The sequence below is a fragment of the Tachyglossus aculeatus genome, chromosome 21 (genome assembly GCF_015852505.1).
Source record: "Tachyglossus aculeatus isolate mTacAcu1 chromosome 21, mTacAcu1.pri, whole genome shotgun sequence".
NCBI lineage: Eukaryota > Metazoa > Chordata > Mammalia > Monotremata > Tachyglossidae > Tachyglossus > Tachyglossus aculeatus.
The window spans coordinates 46,021,873-46,046,190 of NC_052086.1; the positions used below are offsets into that span (position 1 = coordinate 46,021,873).

General features: G+C 52.1%; 1 protein-coding gene across 1 annotated transcript; it reads right to left on the reverse strand.

Annotated features, from left to right (window-relative positions):
- Nucleotides 1-1,416: 1,416 nt before the first annotated feature.
- TEDC2 (tubulin epsilon and delta complex 2) lies at nucleotides 1,417-21,755 on the reverse strand. Its single transcript, XM_038762254.1, has 10 exons — nucleotides 21,723-21,755; nucleotides 16,677-16,775; nucleotides 14,734-14,789; nucleotides 13,007-13,637; nucleotides 12,619-12,672; nucleotides 11,436-11,520; nucleotides 10,985-11,099; nucleotides 9,007-9,105; nucleotides 6,256-6,449; nucleotides 1,417-1,715 (listed from the first exon to the last, which is right to left on the reverse strand). Exons 1-10 carry the CDS (start codon nucleotides 21,746-21,748, stop codon nucleotides 1,578-1,580), a joined length of 1,497 nt encoding a protein of 498 aa, XP_038618182.1. The 5' UTR covers nucleotides 21,749-21,755; the 3' UTR covers nucleotides 1,417-1,577.
- Between the last annotated feature and the right edge of the window lie 2,563 nt (nucleotides 21,756-24,318).

The window sequence follows — 24,318 nt, forward strand, 5'->3', positions numbered from 1 at the left end:
CGAGCAGGGAACCAGGAGAGAGGAACGGGCTGTTTGGTGGTGAGGGCCGGGGACTGGGGTTCTAGACCTATTGGCCACCCCAGACACATCAATACAGGACTCCTGACCCCCTCTCCATCCTCCTCCTCAGCCTGGGGGTGTCCTCACGACCGGCCCACTGCCGAAGGCAGAGTCAGAGCCCTTTGGCCGCTCTCAGTCCATCCGTCCATCCCTTTGTGGTGTGTATATGTTGTGCCATGTGCACACGATCTACTCTACCATCTGCCTCCCCCTGTTAGCTTGTAAGCTCTGGGAGGACAGGGATCCTGTCTATTCATCATCATCATCATCAATCGTATTTATTGAGCGCTTACTGTGTGCAGAGCACTGTACTAAGTGCTTGGGAAGTACAAATTGGCAACGTAGAGAGACAGTCCCTACCCAACAGTGGGCTCACAGTCTAAAAGGGGGAGACAAAACCAAACATACTACAAAATAGAATAGATATGTACAAGTAAAATAAATAAATAAATAAATAAATAGAGTAATAAATATGTACAAACATATATACATATATACTGGTGCTGTGGGGAAGGGAAGGAGGTAAGATGGGGGGGATGGAGAGGGGGACGAGGGGGAGGGGGAGGAGTCTATTAACTCGACTGTACTCTCCCAAGAGTTCAGTAGGGCATAGGGCCACACACACCACCCCCCGCCACCCCACTCCGGCCCCGTGCCCCCTGTCTGAAGAAGAGAAGCGGAGGAAAGCCTGGCAAGGAGCCCCTAGGCTGCACATCTCTGATAATAATAATAATAATAATGATGATGGTATTTGTTAAGCGCTTACTATCTGCAAAGCACTGTTCTAAGCGCTGGGGAGATACATGGTGATCAGGTTGTCCCACGGGGGGCTTGCAGTCTTAATCCCCATTTTACAGATGAGGGAACTGAGGCCCAGAGAATAATAATAATAATAATGATGGCATTTATTAAGCCCTTACTATGTGCAAAGCACTGTTCTAAGCGCTGGGGAGGTTGATCACGTTGTCCCACGGGGGGGCTCACAGTCTTAATCCCCATTTTACAGATGAGGGAACTGAGGCCCAGAGAAGTGAAATGACTTGCCCAAAGTCACACAGCTGACAACTGGCGGAGCCGGGATATGAACCCACAACCTCTGACTCCAAAGCGCGGGCTCTTTCCACCGAGCCACGCTGCTTCTCTAAGGAGAAACGAGGGGGCACCCGGATTTGAACCGGGGACCTCTTGATCTGCAGTCAAATGCTCTACCACCAACGAATGAAGGGGTCTTGCTCCAAACTGGCACCTGCAGAAGAGACCCTCCCCCTGCGGCAGTGTCTCCACTCCCACCCAACCTAGGGTCTGGGCCCACTGCCAGGCGGGGGGCGGGGGGAGGTTGGCATGGGTGGCGGGGGTTCTGGGCGAGGGCCCTGGCAGAGACAAAGGAAGGCAGAGACAGCGAGGAAAGTGAACGTTCGCTTTTTTTTCTGGGGTGGGGGGTGAGGTCTTTTCAGGGGTGGCTGCCGGCGGCAGCTCGGCCCACGGGTTGGGAGGGAGGGCGGCGTCCGGTCGAGGGGTCAGTCGGGCGGGTCGTCCCAGAGCAGCACGGGGAAGCGCCGGCCCCCGTCACAGAGCTGTGTGTGCACTGCCCGGTACAGCCCGGGCTCCTGGGGCCAGCGGGACTCCAGCAGAGGAAGTAGCTCTGCCATCAGCACCTGGAGGACAGGCAACACAGTTTCAGGGGAGGGCCTCAGTGCCGGGGCCCACGCGGCCAGTTTCCTCAGTTTCTCCCCCTCTGGACTGTAAGCTCCTTGTGATCGGGGAATATATTCGGCAACTCACGGCCTAATGGGTAGGGCACGGGCCTGGCTCCCCTTTCACTCCTTCACTCGATCGTATTTCTTGAGCGCTTACTGTGTGCACACAGTTAAGCCTCCCCCTTTTAGACTGTGAGCCCACTGTTGGGTAGGGACTGTCTCTATATGTTGCCAACTTGTACTTCCCAAGTGCTTAGTCTAGTGCTCTGCACACAGTAAGCGCTCAATACGATTGATTGATTGATTGATTGCACAGCACTGTACTAAGCGCTAGGGAAGTACAATTCAGCAACAAATAGAGACAATCCCTGCCCACAGTCTAGAAAATAATAATGATGACGGTATTTGTTAAGCACTTCCTATGTGCCAAGCACTGTTCTAAGCGCTGGGGGAGATACAAGGTTATCAGGTTGTCCCAGGTGGGGCTCACAGTCTTAATCCCCATTTTACAGATGAGGTAACTGAGGCACAGAGAAGTGAAGTGACTTGCCCAAAGTCACTTAGCTGACAAGTGGCGGAGCCGGGATTAGAACCCACAGCCTCTGACTCCCAAGCCCGGGCTCTTTCCACTAAGCCACGCTGCTTCTCATCTGTGTGACCTCGGGCAAGTCACTTTACTTCTCGGTGCCTCAGTTACCTCAGCTGTAAAATGGGGATTTAGACTGAGCCCTCTGTGGGACAGGGAATGGGTCCAACAGAGTAACTTGAATCTACCCCAGCACTTAGTACAGTGCCTGGCACATAGTGAGTACTTAACAAATGCCATTACAAAAAACCCGTTATACTCTCCAAAGCACTTATTACAATGCCCTGCACACATTAAAAATCCAATAAACACCTTTGATTGAATTCAATCAATCGTATTTATTGAGCGCTTAATCAATCAATCTTATTTATTGAGCGCTTACTGTGTGCAGAGCACTGTACTAAGCGCTTGGGAAGTACAAGCTGGCAACATATAGAGACAGTCCCTACCCAACAGTGGGCTCACAGTCTAGAAGACTTAATGTGTGCTGAGCATGATTGATTGGTTTTTCCACCTATAAAACAAGGAAAAGATAATAATAATAATAATTGTGGTACTTGTTCAATCAATCAATCAATCAATCGTATTTATTGAGCGCTTACTATGTGCAGAGCACTGTACTAAGCGCTTGGGAAGTACAAATTGGCAACACATAGAGACAGTCCCTACCCAACAGTGGGCTCACAGTCTAAAAGGGGGAGACAGAGAACAAAACCAAACATACCAACAAAATAAAATAAATAGGATAGAAATGTACAAGTAAAATAAATAAATAGAGTAATAAATATGTACAACCATATATACATATATACAGGTGCTGTGGGGAAGGGAAGGAGGTAAGATGGGGGGATGGAGAGGGGGACGAGGGGGAGAGGAAGGAAGGGGCTCAGTCTGGGAAGGCCTCCTGGAGGAGGTGTCAAGCACTCTACTATGCACTGGGGTAGACACAAGGGAATCAGGTCCTGTATGGGCCAGTGCAGGAGGGAGAATAGGCAGTGAATCCCCATTTTGCAGATGAGGGGAAATGAAGCACAGAGAAATGAAGTAACTCTCGCAAGGTCACATGGCAGACAAGGGGGAGAGCCGGGATTAGAACCCAGGTCCTCATTCTCCCAAACCCATTCTCCTTCTGCCAGGCCACGTGCCCTCCCTCCCCTTCTTGGACCAGGACAAGGCGAGATCAAATCTGATTCTCTTGTATGAGACTCAGCAGTTAGCGCAGTGTTTGGCCTTTAAAAACCCACAAACTCCCATGTCCAATCCACAAAGACCCTGTGCACACTACATGTTTTACTTGTGTCTGGTCGTAGAAGAGACCCTGATTGAAGGCATGTGTGTCCACAGTGGAAAATTCCTTCTGTTCCGAGGGCTCACGGGGCATTCATTCCCTCCGTCCGCTACACCTGGACCGTAAGTTCCCGGAGTGCAGCAATTTTGTCTTGTATCGCAATCTCGGACGGAGCGCTGCACAAAGTGCTTGGGAGCATTCGGGAGACTTCGTAGGCAGGGAATTAATGTCTGTCCCCCCTCTAGACTGTAAGCTCGTTGTGGGCAGGGAATGTGTCTATTATATCGTACTCTCCCAAGCGCGACTCTCTGCCCACAGTGAACGCTCAATAAATATGACTGACCTATCCCTGCCCTCCAGGGGAGGAAGACAGACACTATAATAAACCACAAGATGGGGAAAGAAGACAAAGGGGAGATGTGTATGGGAGCAAGGCTTTTAGTCATCGAGGTTGGAAGTCTAAATAAATAATAATAATAATGGCATTTGTTAAGCGCTTACTATGTGCCAAGCACTGTAGTAGGTACAAGGTCATCAGATTGTCCCCTGTAGGGCTCACAGTCTTAATCCCCATTTTACAGATGAGGTAGCTGAGGCACAGAGAAGTTAAGGGACTTGGCCAAAGTCACACAGCTGACAAGTGGCATAGTCGGGATTAGAACTCACGACCTCTGACTCCCAAGCCTGTGCTCCTTCCACTAAGCCATGCTGCTTCATATGGACAGAAGGGTGCGTGTGTTATGTGCTAAGCGCTTACTAGGTGCCAGGCACTCTCCTCAGCACTGGGGTAGATACAAGATAATTAGTTTGGACACAGTCCATGCCCAACATGGGGCTCCCAGTCTTAATCCCCATATTACAGATGAGGGAACTGAGGTACAGGGAAGTGAAGTGACTTGCCCAAGGTCACACAGCAGGCAAGCTGCAGAGCCGGGATGAGGACCCAGGTCTTTTAACACCCAGGTCCATGATCCAGTCCACTAGACTGTAAGCTCGTTGTGGGCAAGAAATGGGTTTGCTTTATTGTAATAATAACAATAATAATGGCATTTATTAAGCGCTTACTATGTGCACGGCACTGTTCTAAGCGCTGGGGGTATACAAGGTGATCAGGTTGTCCCACAGGGGGCTCACAGTCTTCATCCCCATTTTACAGATGAGGTAACTGAGGCCCAGAGAAGTTAAGTGACTTGCCCAAAGTCACACAGCTGACAAGTGGCAGAGCCAGGATTCGAACCCATGACTTCTGACTCCAAAGTCCGTGCTCTTTCCACTGAGCCACGCTGCTTCTCTGCTTGTACCCGCCTAAGCGTTTAGTATAGTGCTCTGCACCCAGTAAGTGCTCAGTAAATACGGCTGACTGACTTGACTAGGCCACACTGCCTCTCTCTTGCCGCCTCCCAAGCGCTCGGTCCAGTGCCCTGCATACTGTGGGTGCTCTATCGTTATTCATTCATTCATTCATTCAATCGTATTTATTGAGCGCTTACTGTGTGCAGAGCACTGTACTAAGCGCTTGGGAAGTACAAGCTGGCAACATATAGAGACGGTCCCTACCCAACAGTGGGCTCACAGTCTAGAAGGGGGAGACAGAGAACAAAACAAAACATATTAACAAAATAAAATAAATAGAATAAATATGTACAAGTAAAATAGAGTAATAAATACGTACAAACATATATACATATATAATAATAATGGCATTTGCTAAGCGCTTACTATGTGCAAAGCACTGTTCTAAGCGCTGGGGGGGATACAAGGTGATCGGGTTGTCCCGCGTGGGGCTCACAGTCATCATCCCCATTTTACAGATGAGGTAACTGAGGCTCCGAGAAGTTAAGTGACTTGCCCAAGGTCACACAGCAGACATGTGGCGGAGCCGGCATTCGAACCCATGACCTCTGACTCCAAAGCTCGGGCTCTTTCACCGAGCCACGCTGCTTCTCATATATATATGCTGTATATATATATTTATTGTTTTGTTGCCTGCCTCCCCCTTTTAGACTGTGAGCCCACTGTTGGGTAGGGACTGTCTCTGTATGTTGCCAATTTGTACTTCCCAAGCGCTTAGTACAGTGCTCTGCACATAGTAAGCGCTCAATAAATACGATTGATGATGATGATGATGTATGTATATATATATATACAGGTGCTGAGGGGAAGGGAAGGAGGTAAGGCGGGGAGGAGGGGAAAAATTTTAGTAATCGTTAGTAATAATAATCGTTAGTAGTAATAATAATAACTTTGGTATTTGTTAAGTGCTCACTATGTTCCGGGTACCATAAGAAGCACTGGGGTGGATAGCTGCAAATCGGGTTGGACAGTTTGTGTCCCCCTAGGGACTCACAGTCTCAATCCCCATTTTATAGGTGAGATAACCGAGGCCCAGAGAAGTGACGTGACTTGCCCAAGGTCAGAGCAGCTATGTAGCAGAGTCAGGATTAGAACCCGTGACCTTCTGAATCCCAGGCCCGGGCCCTATCCGGTGTGCCACACTGGACCATCAGAGGGCTATCGGCTGCCCCGGTGCCCTCCGCGGCCCCGGGGCAGGAAGAGTCAGGGCCCGACCAGGGCCCCCGGGGAGGGCCCGGTGCCACCGGGCGCCAGGTGGTCTCGGCACTCACCTTCTCGAGGTGGATCTGTCGGGTCAGGGTTGCCACCCGCAGTCTCAGCGCCGCCAGTTCCTGCAGCTCCTGGGCGCTGGAGTACGTCAGCAGCGGGACAGCCGGGGCCCGGCCGGCGGGGCAGCCCACGGCTCCCACGCGGGCACAGCTGCAGAGGTCGCTGGCCACCAGTGGGCCCTGGCCACGGTCCACGCCTGCAGGGGGGCAAACAGTAGGCCCCAGTCAGTCGCCTCTCACCAGGTCCCGGCAGCCCCCACAGCTCCCGGCTACTCCACGCTTTTGCTGTCCTGACTCGCCGGCCCTCAGGCTACCAATCAATCAGTCGTATTTATTGAGCGCTTACTGTGTGCAGAGCACTGCACTAAGCGCTTGGGAAGTACAAGTTGGCAACAGAGACGGTCCCTACTCAACAGCGGGCTTATAGTCTAGAAGGGGGACACAGACAGCAAAACAAATTAGCAAAGTACAATAAATAGAATATGTACAAATAAAATAGAGTAATAAATACGTACAAACGTATATACAGGTGCTGTGGGGAGGGGAAGGAGGTAAGGCGGGAAGGATGGAGAGGAAGGAGGGGGCTCAGTCTGGGAAGGCCTCCTGGAGGAGGTGAGTTCTCAGGAGGGCCTTGAAGGGAGGAAGAGAGCTAGCTTGGCGGATGGGCGGAGGGACGGCATTTCAGGTCAGGGGGAGGACGTGGGCCGGGGGTCGCCGGCGGGACAGGCGAAAACGAGGCACGGTGAGGAGATTAGCGGCAGAGGAGCGGAGGGTGCGGGCTGGGCTGGAGAAGGAGAGAAGGGAGGTGAGGTAGGAGGGGGCGAGGGGATGGACAGCCTGGAAGCCCAGGGTGAGGAGTTTCTGCCTGATGCGTAGGTTGATTGTTAGCCACTGGAGATTTCTGAGGAGGGGAGTAACATGCCCAGAGCGTTTCTGCACAAAGACGATCCGGGCAGCGGCGTGAAGTATGGATTGAAGTGGGGAGAGACACGAGGATGGGAGATCAGAGAGGAGGCTGATGCAGTAAAAGGAGTCCGGGGGACTCTCAGAGACGCCCGTGACCTTTTCTTCCAACGGGGGAGGTAGACGGGGCCTGTCCTTTCCCAAAGCCCTCCTCCTGGCCCCCATGACCCTGTGCCAGCCCTGTCCCTGAGGGGGTGAAAGAGGAGGGATCAAGGGTGCGAGGGCGAGATTGGGCCAACCCTTTTGCCCGCGGCAGGGCCGTAGGAGCTGGAGGGCCCCAGCCCCAGCTGGAGAAGCAGCAAGACCTAGTGGGTAGAGCTCGGGCCTGAGAGTCAGAAGGTCATGGGTTCTAATCCCAGCCTCACCACTTTTCCGCTGTGTGACCTGAGGCAAGTCACTTCGCTTCTCTGTGCCTCGGTTCCCTCATCTGTAAAATGGAGATTAAGACCGGGAGCCGTAGGTGGGTCAGGGACGGTGTCCAACCCGATTATCTTGTAAGTACCCCAGCACTTAGAACGGTGACTGGCACATAGTAAGCGCCTAACAAATGAGAAGCAGCGTGGCTCAGTGGAAAAGAGCACGGGCTTTGGAGTCAGAGGTCATGGTTAAAATCCCGGCTCTGCCAATTAATAATAATAATGGCATTTATTAAGCACTTACTATGTGCAAAGCACTGTTCTAAGCGCTGGGGAGGTTACAAGGTGATTAGGTTGTCCCAAGGGGCTCACAGTCTCAATCCCCATTTTACAGATGAGGTAACTGAGGCCCAGAGAAGTTAAGTGACTTGCCCAAAGTCACACAGCTGACAAGTGGCAGGGCCGGGATTTGAACCCACGACCTCTGACTCCAAAGCCCGGGCTCTTTGCACTGAGCCACGCTGCTTCAGCTGTGTGACTTTGGGCAAGTCACTTCACTTCTCTGGGCCTTAGTTACCTCATCCGTAATAATAATAATAATGATGGTATTTGTTAAGCACTTACTGCGTGCGAAGCACTGTTGTAAGCGCTGGGGGGGGATACAAGGTGATCAAGTTATCCCACATGGGGCTCACAGTCAATCCCCATTTTCCAGATGAGGTAACAGGCACAGAGAAGTTAAGTGACTTGCCCAAGGTCACACAGCAGACACGTGGTGGAGCCGGCATTAGAACCCATGACCTCTGACTCCCAAGCCCGGGCTCTTTCCACTGAGCCACGCTGCTTCTCTGTAAAATGAGGATTAAGACTGTGAGCCCCCAGTGGGACAACCTGATCACCTTGCAACCTCCCCAGCGCTTAGAACACAGTAAGCACTTAATAAATGCTAGTATTACTAAATACCATAATAATTATTATTATTACAGCTGGGAGTTTGCCATGGGCAGGGGGTTTTCACAGACCGTCTGGAGTCAGTACAGAGGGCAAGTCCGGGAAAAGCTATAAATCCAGAACAGTGCACTTGTGTGTGGTGGGGGGGAGTGTCCACGTGCATTCACTCTCTCTCTCTCTCTGTGCTGTGGGTACCGGGATGTGGATTTATATTGTGTATGAGTTCCAACAAGGGCCTTGGGTGGGTGTACGTTTGTGCGTACGCAGCATTCCTGACGTCTGCAGCCCTTTGGAACCCGAGCTGTGCTAAGCTCACTTCCTGCCCCCCGGATGCTCTCCGTTTCCCTGGGCTGCCGCCCCCTCGCCCGCCCGGGCCCAATTCCCAGAAGCTCCGGCTCCACCCCTGCCCTCCGATTCCCCGATCCCGGACGGGCCCCACCCCAACTTGTCCCCCTGGGCCCCCTCCCCGAATGCCCTCCCGTACCTCGACGCAGCTCCTCCAGCCGACGCAGACAGCCGCCCACCGCTGCTCCCAGCCGCTCCAGGGCCTGGAGGCTGACGGGCTCCAGCTCCTCACCGGGTGCTGCCGGAATGGGATGGGAACAACCGGTGAACCCTGACCCCGAGTGGGCCGCCCTCCCCTGTGCCCCCTTCTTGGGACTCCCCAGCCAGGCGGAGGGTGTGATGGAAGGGCCCCAGCCCTCTGCGCAGGAAGCAGAGCCGAGCCCAGCTGAGGCAGCACAGACCTCTCCCTGTCGGACTGGAAGCTCCTCGTGGGCAGGGAATGTGGCTCGGGTTTCCGTTACATTTTCCCAAACACTCAGCACAGTGCCCTGCCCTCAATGCGTGCTAAGCACTGTGCACTGCAGCCAGTGGGTGTCAACCAGGACCAGTTCACTGAAAGCTCGCTGTGGGCAGGGAATGTCTGTATATTGTTATAGCAGCGTGGCTCAGTGGAAAGAGCCCGGGCTTTGGAGTCAGAGGTCATGGGTTCGAATCCCGGCTCCACTACAAGTCTGCTGTGTGACCTTGGGCAAGTCACTTAACTTCTCTGAGCCTCAGTTACCTCATCTGTAAAAATGGGGATTAAGACTGGGAGACCCACGTGGGACAACTTGATTACCTTGTATCCCCCCCAGTGCTTAGAACAGTGCTTTGCACATAGTAAGCGCTTAACAAATGCCATCTTTTTTTAGTACAGTGCTTTGCACACAGCAAGTGCTCAGTAAATACGATCGAATGAATGAATGCAGCCAGGGGGTGTTGTTCAGCAGACCAGTGGGTGCCACCAATCAATCAATCAATCGTATTTATTGAGCGCCTACTGTGTGCAGAGCACTGTACTAAATGCTTGGGAAGTACAAGTTGGCAACTTATAGAGACGGTCCCTACCCAACAGTGGGCTCACAGTCTAGAAGGACTGTGCCACCACTACTACTAGAGCCCCAAAGTTACGGGGAGAAGCCTGGGGGAGCACTGTGCTGTTGCTGTTAGAGAAGCAGCATGGCTCAGTGGAAAGATCCTGGGCTTGGGAGTCAGAGGTCGTGGGTTCTAATCCCGCCTCCGCCCCTTGTCAGCAGTGTGACATCGGGCAAGTCACTTTACTTCTCTGGGCCTCAGTTCCCTCATCTGGAAAACGGGGATGAAGACTGTGAGCCCCACGTGGGACAACCTGATTGCCTTGTATCTCCCCCAGCGCTTAGAACAGTACTTGGCACATAGTAAGTGCTTAACAAATACCAACATTATGAGAAGCAGCGTGGCTCAGTGGAAAAAGCCCGGGCTTTGGAGTCAGAGGTCATGGGTTCAAAACCCGGCTCTGCCACTTGTCAGCTGTGTGACTTTGGGCAAGTCACTTAACTTCTCTGGGCCTCAGCTACCTCACCTGTAAAACGGGGATGAAGACTGTGAGCCCCCCGTGGGACAACCTGATCACCTTGTAACCTCTCCAGCGCATAGAATAGTGCTTTGCACATAGTAAGAGTAACAAATGCCCTCATTATTATTAGAGAAGCAGTATGGCTCAGTGGAAAGAGCCCAGGCTTTGGAGTCAGAGGTCACGGGTTCAAATCCCGGCTCCGCCACTTGTCAGCTGTGTGATTTTGGGCAAGTCACTTCACTTCTCTGGGCCTCAGTAACCTCATCTGTCAAATGGCGATTAAGCCTGTGAGCCCCAAGTGGGACAACCTGATCACCTTGCAAACTCCCCAGCTCTTAGAACAGTGCTTTGCACATAGTAAGCGCTTAATAAATGCCATCATTATTATTATTATTATTATTATTAATCCCTGCCCCAGCCCCCAACCTGGAAGTTCCCCAACTCATCTCATGACCACGTCCCGGTCTTGTGGGGTGGTGATCAAGGCTCGGCGGGGTGGGGAGGCCCACCTGACCTCCCCAACCCGGGGGCTAAGGCCCACTCGGGACTGGACCCCCCCCAGCAGCTGGCCAGGCCCCCTCACCGGCACACGCCTCAACCTGGTCCATACGCCGGCCCAGCAGGCGGCACGCCTCGCTCAGGAGCTGCACTTCTTCCCAGATCTGGCCGGGGCTGAGGACCGAGCCCGGCGCCGCAAACTGAGCCGGGGTCAAGGTAAGTCGCCTTTAGGCCTGGCTGTCCCCCTACCCCACCTCCCTAGCCTGGATCGGGAGTCTAGGAACCGGGTCCTTGGAAACCCCCCTCCCCACCGGCAGGCTCAGAGCCCCCAGGACCCCTAGTCCGCCACTCCACTGCCACTGCTGCTCGGCGGGGAGGGTAAGCTCCCCGGGGCGGACTTCCTATCCCGGACTTTAGGCTTGCTGAGCCCGGGAGACAGGGGCACCTGGCTCTCCTTTGGCCTCGGGCCCCCGAAATGTGCAGACTGCCCCGCCGCTGCCCCTCGGCAGGTCCGCGGAAGCCGTGGAAAAGGATACGGTCGCTTGGATCTTGGCGACGAAGCACCCCCTCGCCTCCTCTGCAGCGGGTTCGGTCCGGCAGGCTTGGCTCTGTGCCCACAGGCTGTGGGAGACATTCATTCATCCATTCAATCGTATTTATTGAGCGCTTACTGTGTGCAGAGCACTGGACTAAGCGCTTGGGAAGTACAAGGCGGCAACATAAAGAGACAGTCCCTACCCAACAACGGGCTCACAGTCTAGAAGGGGAAACAGACGACAAAACATGTAGACAGGTGTCAAAACCGTCAGAATAAACAGAATTATAGCTATATGCACATATAACTATACAATGACAGTTACAAAAATGAACCTGAAAACATCTTGCCCTGTTTCCGACGATGTGTGGCAGTATTTATTCTGAAGGATAACAAAACAAATCACCCTCCCTGCCCCAGCCTGGCCGTCCTCGTGGGGTAAGATGGTCTCCGGATAGTAATAATAATAATGACGGCATTTGTTAAGCGCTTACTATGGGTCAAGCACCTTTCTAAGCGCTGGGGAGGATACCGAGCGGGCACCCACGTGCCAACACACCATGATATGTACATATGACCCATGCATACCCACACAGCCTCCCCCCACCCCAGCATAAGCACAGAAGTGGCCGGCCCGTGAGGGACGGGCCTAGCTCGGTCTAGGAGTCTGGAGGCCGTAGGAAGTGGGTAGCTGAGGACATAGCCTCATCAGCAGATAATGCCCGGGGGCCCCGGCAGTGTGGGCAATTGGGGGGTGCTGCACATTGCACTCTGGGAAACTCAGACGAATACCCGAAGTGCCGAGTATAGGGCTCCTGTCCCCTGGGCGCCCAGCACAGTGCTCTCTGCTCCCCGAGCACTTGACAAATACCGGCATGGTGGTTAGAGCCTGAGGCTTCTCATGAGACCATAAGCCCCAACAGGTGGTGAATTGGTTCCTGCTTGTGTTGCAGCCCCCCAGGTGCCCAGTTCAGTGCTGAGCACCCAGAGGGTACTCTGCCAGGCCTGCAGAACTAAGCTCCGACACAGCTCCCGCTCACCGAGCCGCTTCTCCATCCCCAGCCCGCCCACATTGGATTCACCCATCCAAACCTGTCCCAGGTCCCCTCTCCGACTCTGCTTTCCCTCCGGACCCGGTGGTCAGAGCGGCGGGGGTTGGGGACCCAGGCCCAGACAAGTCTCACCTGGCGTTTTGGGCGTAGAGTTTCTTGTAGGACTGGGGCAGCTTCAGCAGAGTTCTGCAACAATAAATACAATTGAATGAATGAACAGGGGTAGGCCTTTCTCAGGGAACCTCCCCACAGAAGCACCTCCGGGGCCCGGCTAAACATACCCCCAGGCTCTAAGGGACCGGGGAGTTAAGGAACCAGGCCCGCACCCACAGCTCTGGGGGATCCCCTGCACCCCCCAGAGTGCCGAGCCAGTCGGGGACGGGAGGACAAGGCCCGCACATGCTGCTCCAGAGGTTGCGCTGTACCCCAGTGTGTGCTGAACCAGTCAGGGCAGGGGGAAAGGGGCACTGAGGTGGTTTCCCTACTTTCTCCTGCCGATGCCAAGGGCCAGGGACCCTACCCATTCTCCTGGAATGTGAAGGCCCCCGGAACCGTCCTCTCCTCGGCAGATTCTGGCATCCGGCATCCGCTTGTCCTGCCAAAGCCTGGGACGGAGCCGGGAAGACCTCCCACCCTCTGCTGAGAACTGGGGGCCGTGGGCCCCCTCCCTGCAGCATCCCCCTGGGGGGCCCTGGTTCCCTTGCCCTCGCCAGGCAGGAGGGAGGGCGGCGATTGGGTGGGCTGTCCTGACCCGGGCCCCCTTCGTGGCCCGGAGGCGTCCCTGGGAGCCAGGCCCCCGAGACGGGGAGCCGGGACCCTCCTTCGAACCCGTTTCTTGTTTGGGTCCGTTCTGTAGGGGGCTTTGGGCCGGTAGGAGACGGACTTGGGGTGGCCCCCCTGGGGCAGAGGCGTGGGCTCCTGCAGTGCTAAGGGAGGGGCCGGCGAGGCAGCCTTCCGGCCCGCCGCCCGCTGCGGCCCCGGAGGAAGGCTTGGCGGGGCGGTCTTTTGGGGCGCCGCCCCCTGCTCTTGTTTCTTGGCCTCTGTGGCGATCTGTCGGACTCGGGCGGCCTTTTCCAGGGCTCGGGTCAGCAGATCCAGCTCCCGGAGCTCCTCGGGCGAAGGACCCGACTCTGGCACGGCAGCGGGTTGGTCTGGAACATCGCCGTGGCCTTACATCATCATCCTCATCATCATCAATCGTATTTATTGAGCGCTTACTATGTGCAGAGCACCGTACTAAGCGCTTGGGAACTACAAATTGGCAACATATAGAGACAGTCCCTACCCAACAGTGGGCTCACAGTCTAAAAGGGGGAGACGGAGAACAAAACCAAACATACTAACAAAATAAAATAAATAGAATAGATATGTACATGTAAAATAAGTAAATAAATAACAAGTAAAATAAATAAATACATCCCCGAAGCCGTCCCCCAGCAGTTTGCAGCCACCTTCCGGGAAGCCTGTATCGGGGCTGCCCATCCCCGGGGACCTCCCCCTGGGGCCAGGATGTACGGCAAAGCCTGCGGCATTCCTGGGTGGGTCTGACGATGCCAGGGGACTGGTCTGCTCCCGTCCGGCACCAACCCATTCCCAGAAAGGCCGGAGGGGCTCGGCTGGGAGGGAACGGAGCCAAGAAAGGAGGGATTGGGGGTCCTCAGTGACTTAGCTTGTCCCTCTGGAGTGTAAGCTTGTTGTGGGCAGGGAATATGAGCCCGTTCTAGACTGTGAGCCCACTGTTGGGTAGGGACCATCTCTATGTGTTGCCAACTTGTATTTCCCAAGCGTTTAGTACAGTGCTCTGCACACAGTAAGCGCTCAATAAATACAACTGATCAATTGAATGTGTCTGTTTATTGTTATATTGTACTCTCCCAAGCGCCTACTACAGAGAAGCAGCGTGGCTCAGGGGAAAGAGCACAGGCTTTGGAGTCAGAGGCCATGGGTTCAAATCCCCACTCCGCCAGTTGTCAGCTGTGTGACGCTGGGCAAGTCACTTCACTTCTCTGTGCCTCAGTTCCCTCATCTGTAAAATGGGGATTACGACTGTGAGCCCCACGTCGGACAACCTGATCACCTTGTATCCCCCCAGCGCTTAGAACGGTGCTTTGCACATAGTGAGCGCTTCACAAATACCGTTATTATTATTATTATTATTACTACAGTGCTCTGCACCCAGTAAGCATTCAATAAATATGACTGAATGAATGAGTCAGGGATGAGGGGGGTGGAGGTGGGCTGGCTCACCAGGACACCGCTCTGCGCTGCTGATGAGATGCTGGCGGTCGCAACTGGACGCCTCCCTGTGAGCGGAAGGAGACCCGTGACAGCGGGCAGAAACAACAACAAGCAGTCAGTCAGGCAGTCGGCCGATCCTACCGATTGAGTGCTTACGGTGTGCACTGCACTCGGGAGAACTCAACAGAACGATATAACAGATTCCCTGCCCACCACGAGCTTACAGTCTAGAGGGGGAGACAGACCTTAACAGTGATGGTACCGACTCCCCCTTCTATCAATCAGTCGTATTTACTGAGCGCTTACTGTGTGCAGAGCACTGTACTGAGCGCTTGGGTAGTCCAAGTTGGCAACATATAGAGACGGTCCCTACCCAACAGTGGGCTCACAGTCTAGAAGGGGCTCTAGACTCCAGAAGGGGCTCACTGTTGGGTAGGGACTGTCTCTATATGTTGCCAACTTGGACTTCCCAAGCACTTAGTACAGTGCTCTGCACACCGTAAGCGCTCAATAAATATGACTGAATGACTGACTGACTGACTGAATGAATGAATGACTCACCAGATACTGTGAGCCAAACATTATGCTGAGCCCTGGCATAATGGCTCAGCATATTATGAGCCATCATGAACCATTATGAACCATCAAAGTAGGCCTTATTATGAAGGTCTCTCCCTAATACATCACCCACGCACTTGAGCCCTCCCTCCCAAAATAGTTAGGTACCGCTTGTCTACCGCTTGTCTGCTGTGTGACCCTGGGCAGGTCACCTCACTCCTTTGGGCCTCAGTTCCCTCATTTGGAAAATTGGGATGGAATGAATGAATGAATGATGGCATGTGTTAAGTGCTTACTATGTGCAAAGCACTGTTCTGAGCGCTGGGGAGGATACAAGGTGATCAGTTTGTCCCACGTGGGGCTCACGGTCAATCCCCACAGTCAATTGTATATGTGTATATATGTTTGTACATATTTTTTACCTATTTATTTATTTTACTTGTACTTTACTCTCCCCCTTCTAGACTGTGAGCCCACTGTTGGGTAGGGACTGTCTCTATATTTTGCCAACTTGTACTTCCCAAGCGCTTAGTACAGTGCTTTGCACACAGTAAGCGCTCAATAAATACGATTGATTGATTGATTGATTAGGTACTCATCCCACCCCCACCGCCCCTGTGTACATATCTTCACACAGAGAAGCAGCATGGCGTAGGGGATAGAACATGGGCCTCGGAGTCAGAAGGCCATGGGCTCTAATCCCAGCTCCGCCACTTGTCTGTTGTGTCACCCTGGGCAAGTCACTTCTCTGGGCCTCAGTTACCTCACTTGTACAATGGGGATTTGCTTGTATCCACCCCAGCACTTAGTACAGTGCTGGGCACATGGTAAGTGTTTAACAAATACCGTTATTATTATCAACCCAACAATTAAAGGTGTTTATCAAGTCTTACTGTGCTCAAAACACTGCACTAAGCTTGTACAAATTTATTCTATTTATTTTATTTTGTTAATATGTTTTGTTTTGTTCTCTGTCTCCCCCTTCTAGACTGTGAGCCCACTGTTGGGTAGGGACCGTCTCTATATGTTGCCAACTCGTACTTCCCAAGCGCTTAGCACAGTGCTCTGCACACAGTAAGCGCTCAATAAATACGACTGAATGAATTAATAAGAGAGTACAACAGGGTTGGTAGACATGATCCCCACCCTCAAGAGCTTACACAGTCTACTTAGACTTAGAGTCCCATGTAGGACAGGGACTATGTCCAACCTAATTAATCTGTATCTACCCCAGCGCTTAGAACAGTGTTTGACACACAGAAGGCACTTAAGAAATACCATTAAAAAAAAAGTTTACAGTGTACAGGGAGAGACAGAGATTAAAATAGATTAGGGAAAGGGGAAATAAACAGTACTCTGTACTCTCTGTAATTTAATTCAATTAATTAACTCACCAGGTCTGAAGGAGAGTCCGGCATCGGGCCAGGTTCCGCTCTAGCTTCTCCTCCTGCTCTGCGCAGTCCTGAAGCATCCGGTTAAGCAGGGCCACCATCCTGGCAATAAGACCCCCGACAGCCTCACGTGCCCACCCAGCCGTCGCCCCCAGCCCGTCCCCCACCCCCCATCCCTGGCACCTACTGAACGGCCCCAATGTGTACAGTGCTTGCACTCAGCTCTTGGGACCCATCCTCCTGTCTCTCCCCTCTTCAGTCCATACTTCACGCCACTGCCCGGATCATCTTTGTCCAGAAACGCTCTGGGCATGTTATTCCCCTCCTCAAAAATCTCCAGTGGCTACCAATCAACCTACGCATCAGGCAGAAACTCCTCACCCTGGGCTTCAAGGCTGTCCATCACCTCGCCCCCTCCTACCTCACCTCCCTTCTCTCCTTCTCCAGCCCAGCCCGCACCCTCCGCTCCTCTGCCGCTAATCTCCTCACCGTGCCTCGTTCTCGCCTGTCCCACCGTCGACCCCCGGCCCACGTCATCCCCCTGGCCTGGCCCAGCAGTACCCTCAGAGGAGCTCTCCTCCCTCCTCTCAAGTGCTACTCCGGCCACCTGTGTTTCTGACCCCATTCCCTCTCATCTCATGAAATCTCTCGCTCCGTCCCTTCTCCCCTCCTTAACTTCCGTCTTCAACCGCTCACTCTCCACTGGTTCCTTCCCCTCTGCCTTCAAACATGCCCATGTCTCTCCCATCCTAAAAAAACCCTCTCTTGACCCCACCTCACCTTCTAGTTATCGCCCCATCTCCCTCCTACCATTCCTTTCCAAACTCCTTGAACGAGTCGTGTACTCGCGCTGCCTCAAATTCCTCAACACCAACTCTCTCCCCTACCCCCTCCAGTCTGGCTTCCGTCCCCTACATTCCACGGAAACTGCCCTCACAAGGGTCACCAATGACCTCCTGCTTGCCAAATACAACGGCTCCTACTCTATCCTAATCCTCCTCGACCTCTCAGCTGCCTTCGACACTGTGGACCACCCCTTTCTCCTCAACACGCTATCCGACCTTGGCTTCACAGACTCCGTCCTCTCCTGGTTCTCCTCTTATCTCTCCGGTCGTTCATTCTCAGTCTCTTTTGCAGGCTCCTCCTCCCCCTCCCATCCCCTTACTGCGGGAGTTCCTCAAGGTTCAGTTCTTGGTCCCCTTCTGTTCTCCATCTACACTCACTCCCTTGGTGACCTCATTCACTCCCACGGCTTCAACTATCATCTCTACACTGATGACACCCAAATCTACATCTCTGCCCCTGCTCTCTCCCCCTCCCTCTAGGCTCGCATCTCCTCCTGCCTTCAGGACATCTCCATCTGGATGTCGGCCCGCCACCTTAAACTCAACATGTCCAGGACTGAACTCCTTGTCTTCCCTCCCAAACCCTGCCCTCTCCCTGACTTTCCCATCACTGTTGACGGCACTACCATCCTTCCCATCTCACAGGCCCGCAGCCTTGGTGTCATCCTCGACTCCGCTCTCTCATTCACCCCTCACATCCAAGCCGTCACCAAAACCTGTCGGTCTCAGCTCCACAACATTGCCAAGTTCCGCCCTTTCCTCTCCATCCAAACAGCTACGCTGCTCATTCAAGCTCTCATCCTATCCCGTCTGGACTACTGTATCAGCCTCCTCTCTGATCTCCCATCCTCTTGTCTCTCCCCACTTCAATCCATACTTCACGCCGCTGCCCGGATTGTCTTTGTCCAGAAACGCTCTGGGCATGTTGCTCCCCTCCTCAAAAATCTCCAGTGGCTATCAATCAACCTACGCATCAGGCAGAAACTCCTCCTCACCCTGGGCTTCAAGGCTGTCCATCACGTCGCCCACTCCTACCTCACCTCCCTTCTCTCCTTCTCCAGCCCAGCCCACACCCTCCGCTCCTCTACCGCTAATCTCCTCACCGTTAGGCCTCATTCTCGCCTGTCCCGCCGTCGACCCCCGGCCCACGTCCTCCCCCTGGCCTGGAATGCCCTCCCTCTGCACATCCGTCAAGATGGCTCTCTTCCTCCCTTCAAGGCCCTACTGAGAGCTCACCTCCTCCAGGAGGCCTTCCCACACTGAGCCTCCTCCTTCTCCCCCTCCTCCCCCTCTCCATCCCTCCCGCCTTACCTCCTTCCCCTCCCCACAGCACCTGTATATATGTATATATGTTTGTATGTATTTATTACTCTATTTTATTTGTACATATTTATTCTATTTATTTTACTTTGTTACTATGTTTTGTTTTGTTCTCTGTCTCCCCGTTCTAGACTGTGAGCCCACTGTTGGGTAGGGACCGTCCCTATATGTTGCCAACTTGTACTTCCCAAGCGCTTAGTACAGTGCTCGGCACACAGTAAGCGCTCAATAAATATGACTGAATGAATGGGACTGTGCCGGACAGGTAGAACGTTAACTGTGGCATGTGTTAAGTACTGACTAGGTAGATCCAAGATAATCCAGTCGACCGAGTCCCCGTCCGGCCCTGGGGCTCACAGTCTAAGGAGGAGGGGGAACAAGGATTGACTCCCCATTTTACAGATGGGAAAATGGAGGCTCAGAGAAATCAATCAATCAATCAATCAATCATATTTATTGAGCGCTTACTGTGTGCAGAGCACTGTACTAAGCGCTTGGGAAGTACAAGTTATCAACATATAGAGACAGTCCCTACCCAACAGTGGGCTCACAGTCTAAAAGGGGGAGACAGAGAACAAAACCAAACATACTAAGAAAATAAAATAAATAGAATAGATATGTTCAAGTAAAATAAATAAATAAATAAATAAATAGAGTAATAAATATGTACAAACATATATACATATATACAGGTGCTGTGGGGAAGGGAAGGAGGTAAGATGGGGGGATGGAGAGGGGGACAAGGGGGACGAGGAGAAAGCAAAGTGACTCGCCTATGGCTACACAGCAAACAAGTTGCAGAGTCGACATTAGAACCCAGCTCCTGACTCTCAGCCCTGTGCTCTTCCCACTAGGCCAAACTACCTCTGGACGATGCGTCTCCTAGAGAAGCAGTGTGGCCTAGTGGATACAGCAGGAGCCAAGGAGTCCAAAGGACCTGGGTTCTAATCCCGGCTCTACCGCTTGTCTCCTGGGTGACCTGGGCAAATCACTTAACTACTCTGTGCCTCCGTCACCTCATCTGTAAAATGAGGATTAAGGCTCTGAGCCCCATGTGGGACATGGACTGTGCCCAACCTGGTTTCCTTGTGTCTACGCCAGCACTTAGCACACTGCCTGGCACACAGTAACTGCTTAACAAATACCAATACTAATTTTAAAAAAGACACCCGTTAGAAGCAGGCTCCCAGCCCTTGGAAGGCATGGGGACTGACAACTGGAAGAGGCTGGAAAGAACGATACAGTGCAGCGAGAGCAACAGGCACGGACATTCTGAACAGGCCAGAGGAGGAAGAAGCTGGAGAGAAAGATAAAGTGACAAGTAGCGGAGCCGGGAGTTGAACCCCTGACCTCTGACTCCAAAACCCGCGCTCTTTCCACTGAGCCACGCTGCTTCTAGACTGTGAGCCCGTTGTTGGGTAGGGACCGTCTCTCTATGTTGCCAACTTGGACTTCCCAAGCGCTTAGCCCAGTGCTGTGCACACAGTAAGCGCTCAATAAACACAATTGAATGAATGAATGAATGAAGTGGCGGAGGCGGGATTTGAACCCATGATCTCTGACTCCAAAACCCATGCTCTTTCCACTGAGCCACGCTGCTTCTAGACTGTGAGCCTGTTGTTGGGTAGGGACCGTCTGTATATGTGGCCAACTTGTATTTCCCAAGTGTTTAGTACAGTGCTCTGCACACAGTAAGCGCTCAATGAACACGTTTGAATGAATGAATGAAGTGGTGGAGGCGGGATTTGAATCAATCAATCAATTGAATTTATTGAGCGCTTACTGTGTCAGAGCACTGTACTAAGCACTTGGGAAGTACAAGTTGACAACATATAGAGACAGTCCCTACCCAACAGTGGGCTCACAGTCTAGAAGGGGGAGACTGAGAACAAAATCAAACATACTAACAAAATAAAATAAATAGAATAGATATGTACAAGGAAAATAAATAAATAAATAAATAAATAAATTTGAACCCATGACCTCTGTCTCCAAAACCCACACTCTTTCCACTGAGCCATGCTGCTTCTAGACTGTGAGCCCGTTGTTGGGTAGGGACCGTCTCTCTATGTTGCCAACTTGGACTTCCCAAGCGCTTAGTCCAGTGCTGTGCACACAGTAAGCGCTCAATGAACACGATTGAATGAATGAATGAAGTGGTGGAGGCGGGATTTGAACCCATGACCTCTGTCTCCAAAACCTGCACTCTTTCCACTGAGCCATGCTGCTTCTAGACTGTGAGCCCATTGTTGGGTAGGGACTGTCTCTCTATGTTGCCAACTTGGACTTCCCAAGTGCTTAGTCCAGTGCTGTGCACACAGTAAGCGCTCAGTAAACACGATTGAATGAAGTGGCAGGATTTGAACCCATGACCTCTGCCTCCAAAACCCGCACTCTTTCCACTGAGCCACGCTGCTTCTAGACTGTGAGCCCGTTGTTGGGTAGGGACCGCCTATGTTGCCAACTTGGACTTCCCAAGCGCTTAGTCCAGTGCTGTGCACACAGTAAGCGCTCAATAAACACGATTGAATGAATGAAGTGGCGGAGGCGGGATTTGAACCCATGACCTCTGACTCCAAAACCCGCGCTCTTTCCACTGAGCCACGCTGCTTCTAGACTGTGAGCCCGTTGTATATGTTGCCAACTTGTACTTCCCAAGCGCTTAGTACAGTGCTGTGCACACAGTAAGCGTTCAATAAACACGATTGATTGAATGAATGAATGAATGAAGTGGCGGAGGCGGGATTTGAACCCATGACCTCTGCCTCCCAAACCCTTGCTCTTTCCACTGAGCCACACTGCTTCTTTATGAATGAAGGAAGGCAGGAGAGGGCACGCGGCCAGGCCGGGCCCAACAGGGAGGACCCGCCGGGGGGCGCTTTACCTGCGGGACGAGGCGAGGGGCAGCATGGCGCAGGCGCGGGCGCGAGCGCGGGAGGCGGTGCGCACGCGCGCCCGGAAGCCCGCGCCCCGCCCCGCGCCGGGTCCTGTCAGACCCCCTTCCCGCTGCCCCTCAGGACCCCCCCGTCGCCCCTCTCTTCCGAGCCCGGACCCTCCGCCCAGATCAGGAGAAACGTTTAGACTAGGAGTCGGGGCAGGGATGCGGGGGGCGGCCCGGCGGCTCCCGGTTTTCCAGACGGTGATGCTGCTCCGCGGCCAGGACCTGCCCCCCTAGCGACTGTTGCTAGGCGGAAGACGCCGGCGGGGCGTTCAAGGAGCGGCCACGCGGGGGAGCCGCCGAGCCCGCCATCCGGGGCCAAGCCTGGGACCCGCACGGCGCTAACAATCAATAATAATAATAATAATAATAATAATAACAATGGCATTTATTAAGCGCTTACTATGTGCAAAGCACTGTTCTAAGCGCTGGGGTGGTTACAAGGTGATCAGGTTATCCCACGGGGGGCTCACAGTCTTAACCCCTATTTTACAGATGAAGGAATTGAGGCACAGACAATAATAATAATAATAATAATAATAATAATAATAATAATAATAATAATAATAATGGCATTTATTAAGCGCTTGCTATGTGCAAAGCACTGTTCTAAGCGCTGGGGTGGTTACAAGGTGATCAGGTTATCCCACGGGGGGCTCACAGTCTTAACCCCCATTTTACAGATGAAGGAACTGAGGCACAGACAATAATAATAATAATAATGGCATTTATTAAGCGCTTACTATGTGCAAAGCACGGTTCTAAGCACTGGAGAGGTTACAAGGTGATCAGGTTGTCCCACGGGGGGCTCACAGTCTTAATCCCCATTTTACAGATGAGGTCACTGAGGCACAGAGAAGTTAAGTGACTTGCCCAAGGTCACACAGCAGGCAATTGGCGGAGCCAGAATTTGAACCCGTGACCTCTGACTCCAAAGCCCGGGCTCTGTCCACTGAGCCACACTGCTTCTTCATTCATCTTACCTCCTTCCCTTCCCCACAGCACCTGTATATATGTATTTATGTTTGTACATATTTATTACTCTTTATTTATTTATTTATTTTACTTGTACATATCTATTCTATTTATTTTATTTTGTTAGTATGTTTGGTTTTGTTCTCTGTCTCCCCCTTTTAGACTGTGAGCCCACTGTCGGGTAGGGACTGTCTCTATATGTTGCCCAACTTGTACTTCCCAAGCGCTTAGTACAGTGCTCTGCACACAGTAAGCGCTCAATAAATACGATTGATTGATTGATATATGTTGCCAACTTGTACTTCCCAAGAGCTTAGTACAGTGCTCTGTACACAGTAAGCGCTCAATAAATACAATTGATTGATTGAGTCATTCATTCAATTGTATTTATTGAGCGCTTACTGTGTACAGAGCACTGTACTAAGCGCTTATTGTATTTATTGAGCGCTTACTGTGTACAGAGCACTGTACTAAGCGCTTGGGAAGTACAAGTTGGCAACATAGAGAAACGGTCCCTACCCAACAACTGGCTCACAATCTAGAAGGGGGAGACAGACAAGAAAACAAAACATGTGGATGGGTGTCAAGTCGTCATAACAAATAGAATTAAAGCTAAACGCACACCATTAACAAAATAAATAGAATAGTAAATATGTACAAGTAAAATAGAGTAATAAATCTGTACAAACATAAGCATATATACAGGGGTTGTCAATCAATTGTATTTATTGAGCGCTTACTGTGTGCAGAGCACTGTACTAAGCGCTTGGGAAGTACAAGTTGGCAACTTATAGAGACAGTCCCTACCCAACAGTGGGCTCACAGTCTAGAAGATAGGGCTCAGCACTTAGATAATAATAATAATAATAATAATAATAATAATAATAATAATAATAACAACAACAACAACATTTGTTAAGCGCTATGTGCCAAGCACTGTTCTAAGCGCTAGGGGGGATACAAGGCTAGACTGTGAGCCCACTGTTGGGTAGGGACTGTCTCTATGTGTTGCCAACTTGTACTTCCCAAGTGCTTAGTACAGTGCTCTGCACACAGTAAGCGCTCAATAAATACGATTGAGTAAGAGTAAGTACAAGGTGATCAGGTTGTCCCACGTGGGGCTCACAGTCTTAATCACTTAATCACAGTCACTTAACTTCTCTGGGCCTCAGTTACCTCATCTGTAAAATGGGGATGAAGACTGATAAGCCCTCCCTCCGCACATCCGCCAAGCTCGCTCTCTTCCTCCCTTCAAGGCCCTACTGAGAGCTCACCTCCTCCAGGAGGCCTTCCCACACTGAGCCCCCTCCTTCCTCTCCCCCTCCTCCCCATCCCCTGCCTTACCTCCTTCCCCTCCCCACAGCACCTGTATATATGTTTGTACGTATTTATTACTCTATTTATTTGTACATATTTATTCTATTTATTTTATTTTGTTAATATGTTTTGTTTTGTTCTCTGTCTCCCCTTTCTTGACTGTGAGCCTGCTGTTGGGTAGGGACCGTCTCTATATGTTGCCAACTTGTACTTCCCAAGCGCTTAGTACAGTGCTCTGCACACAGTAAGT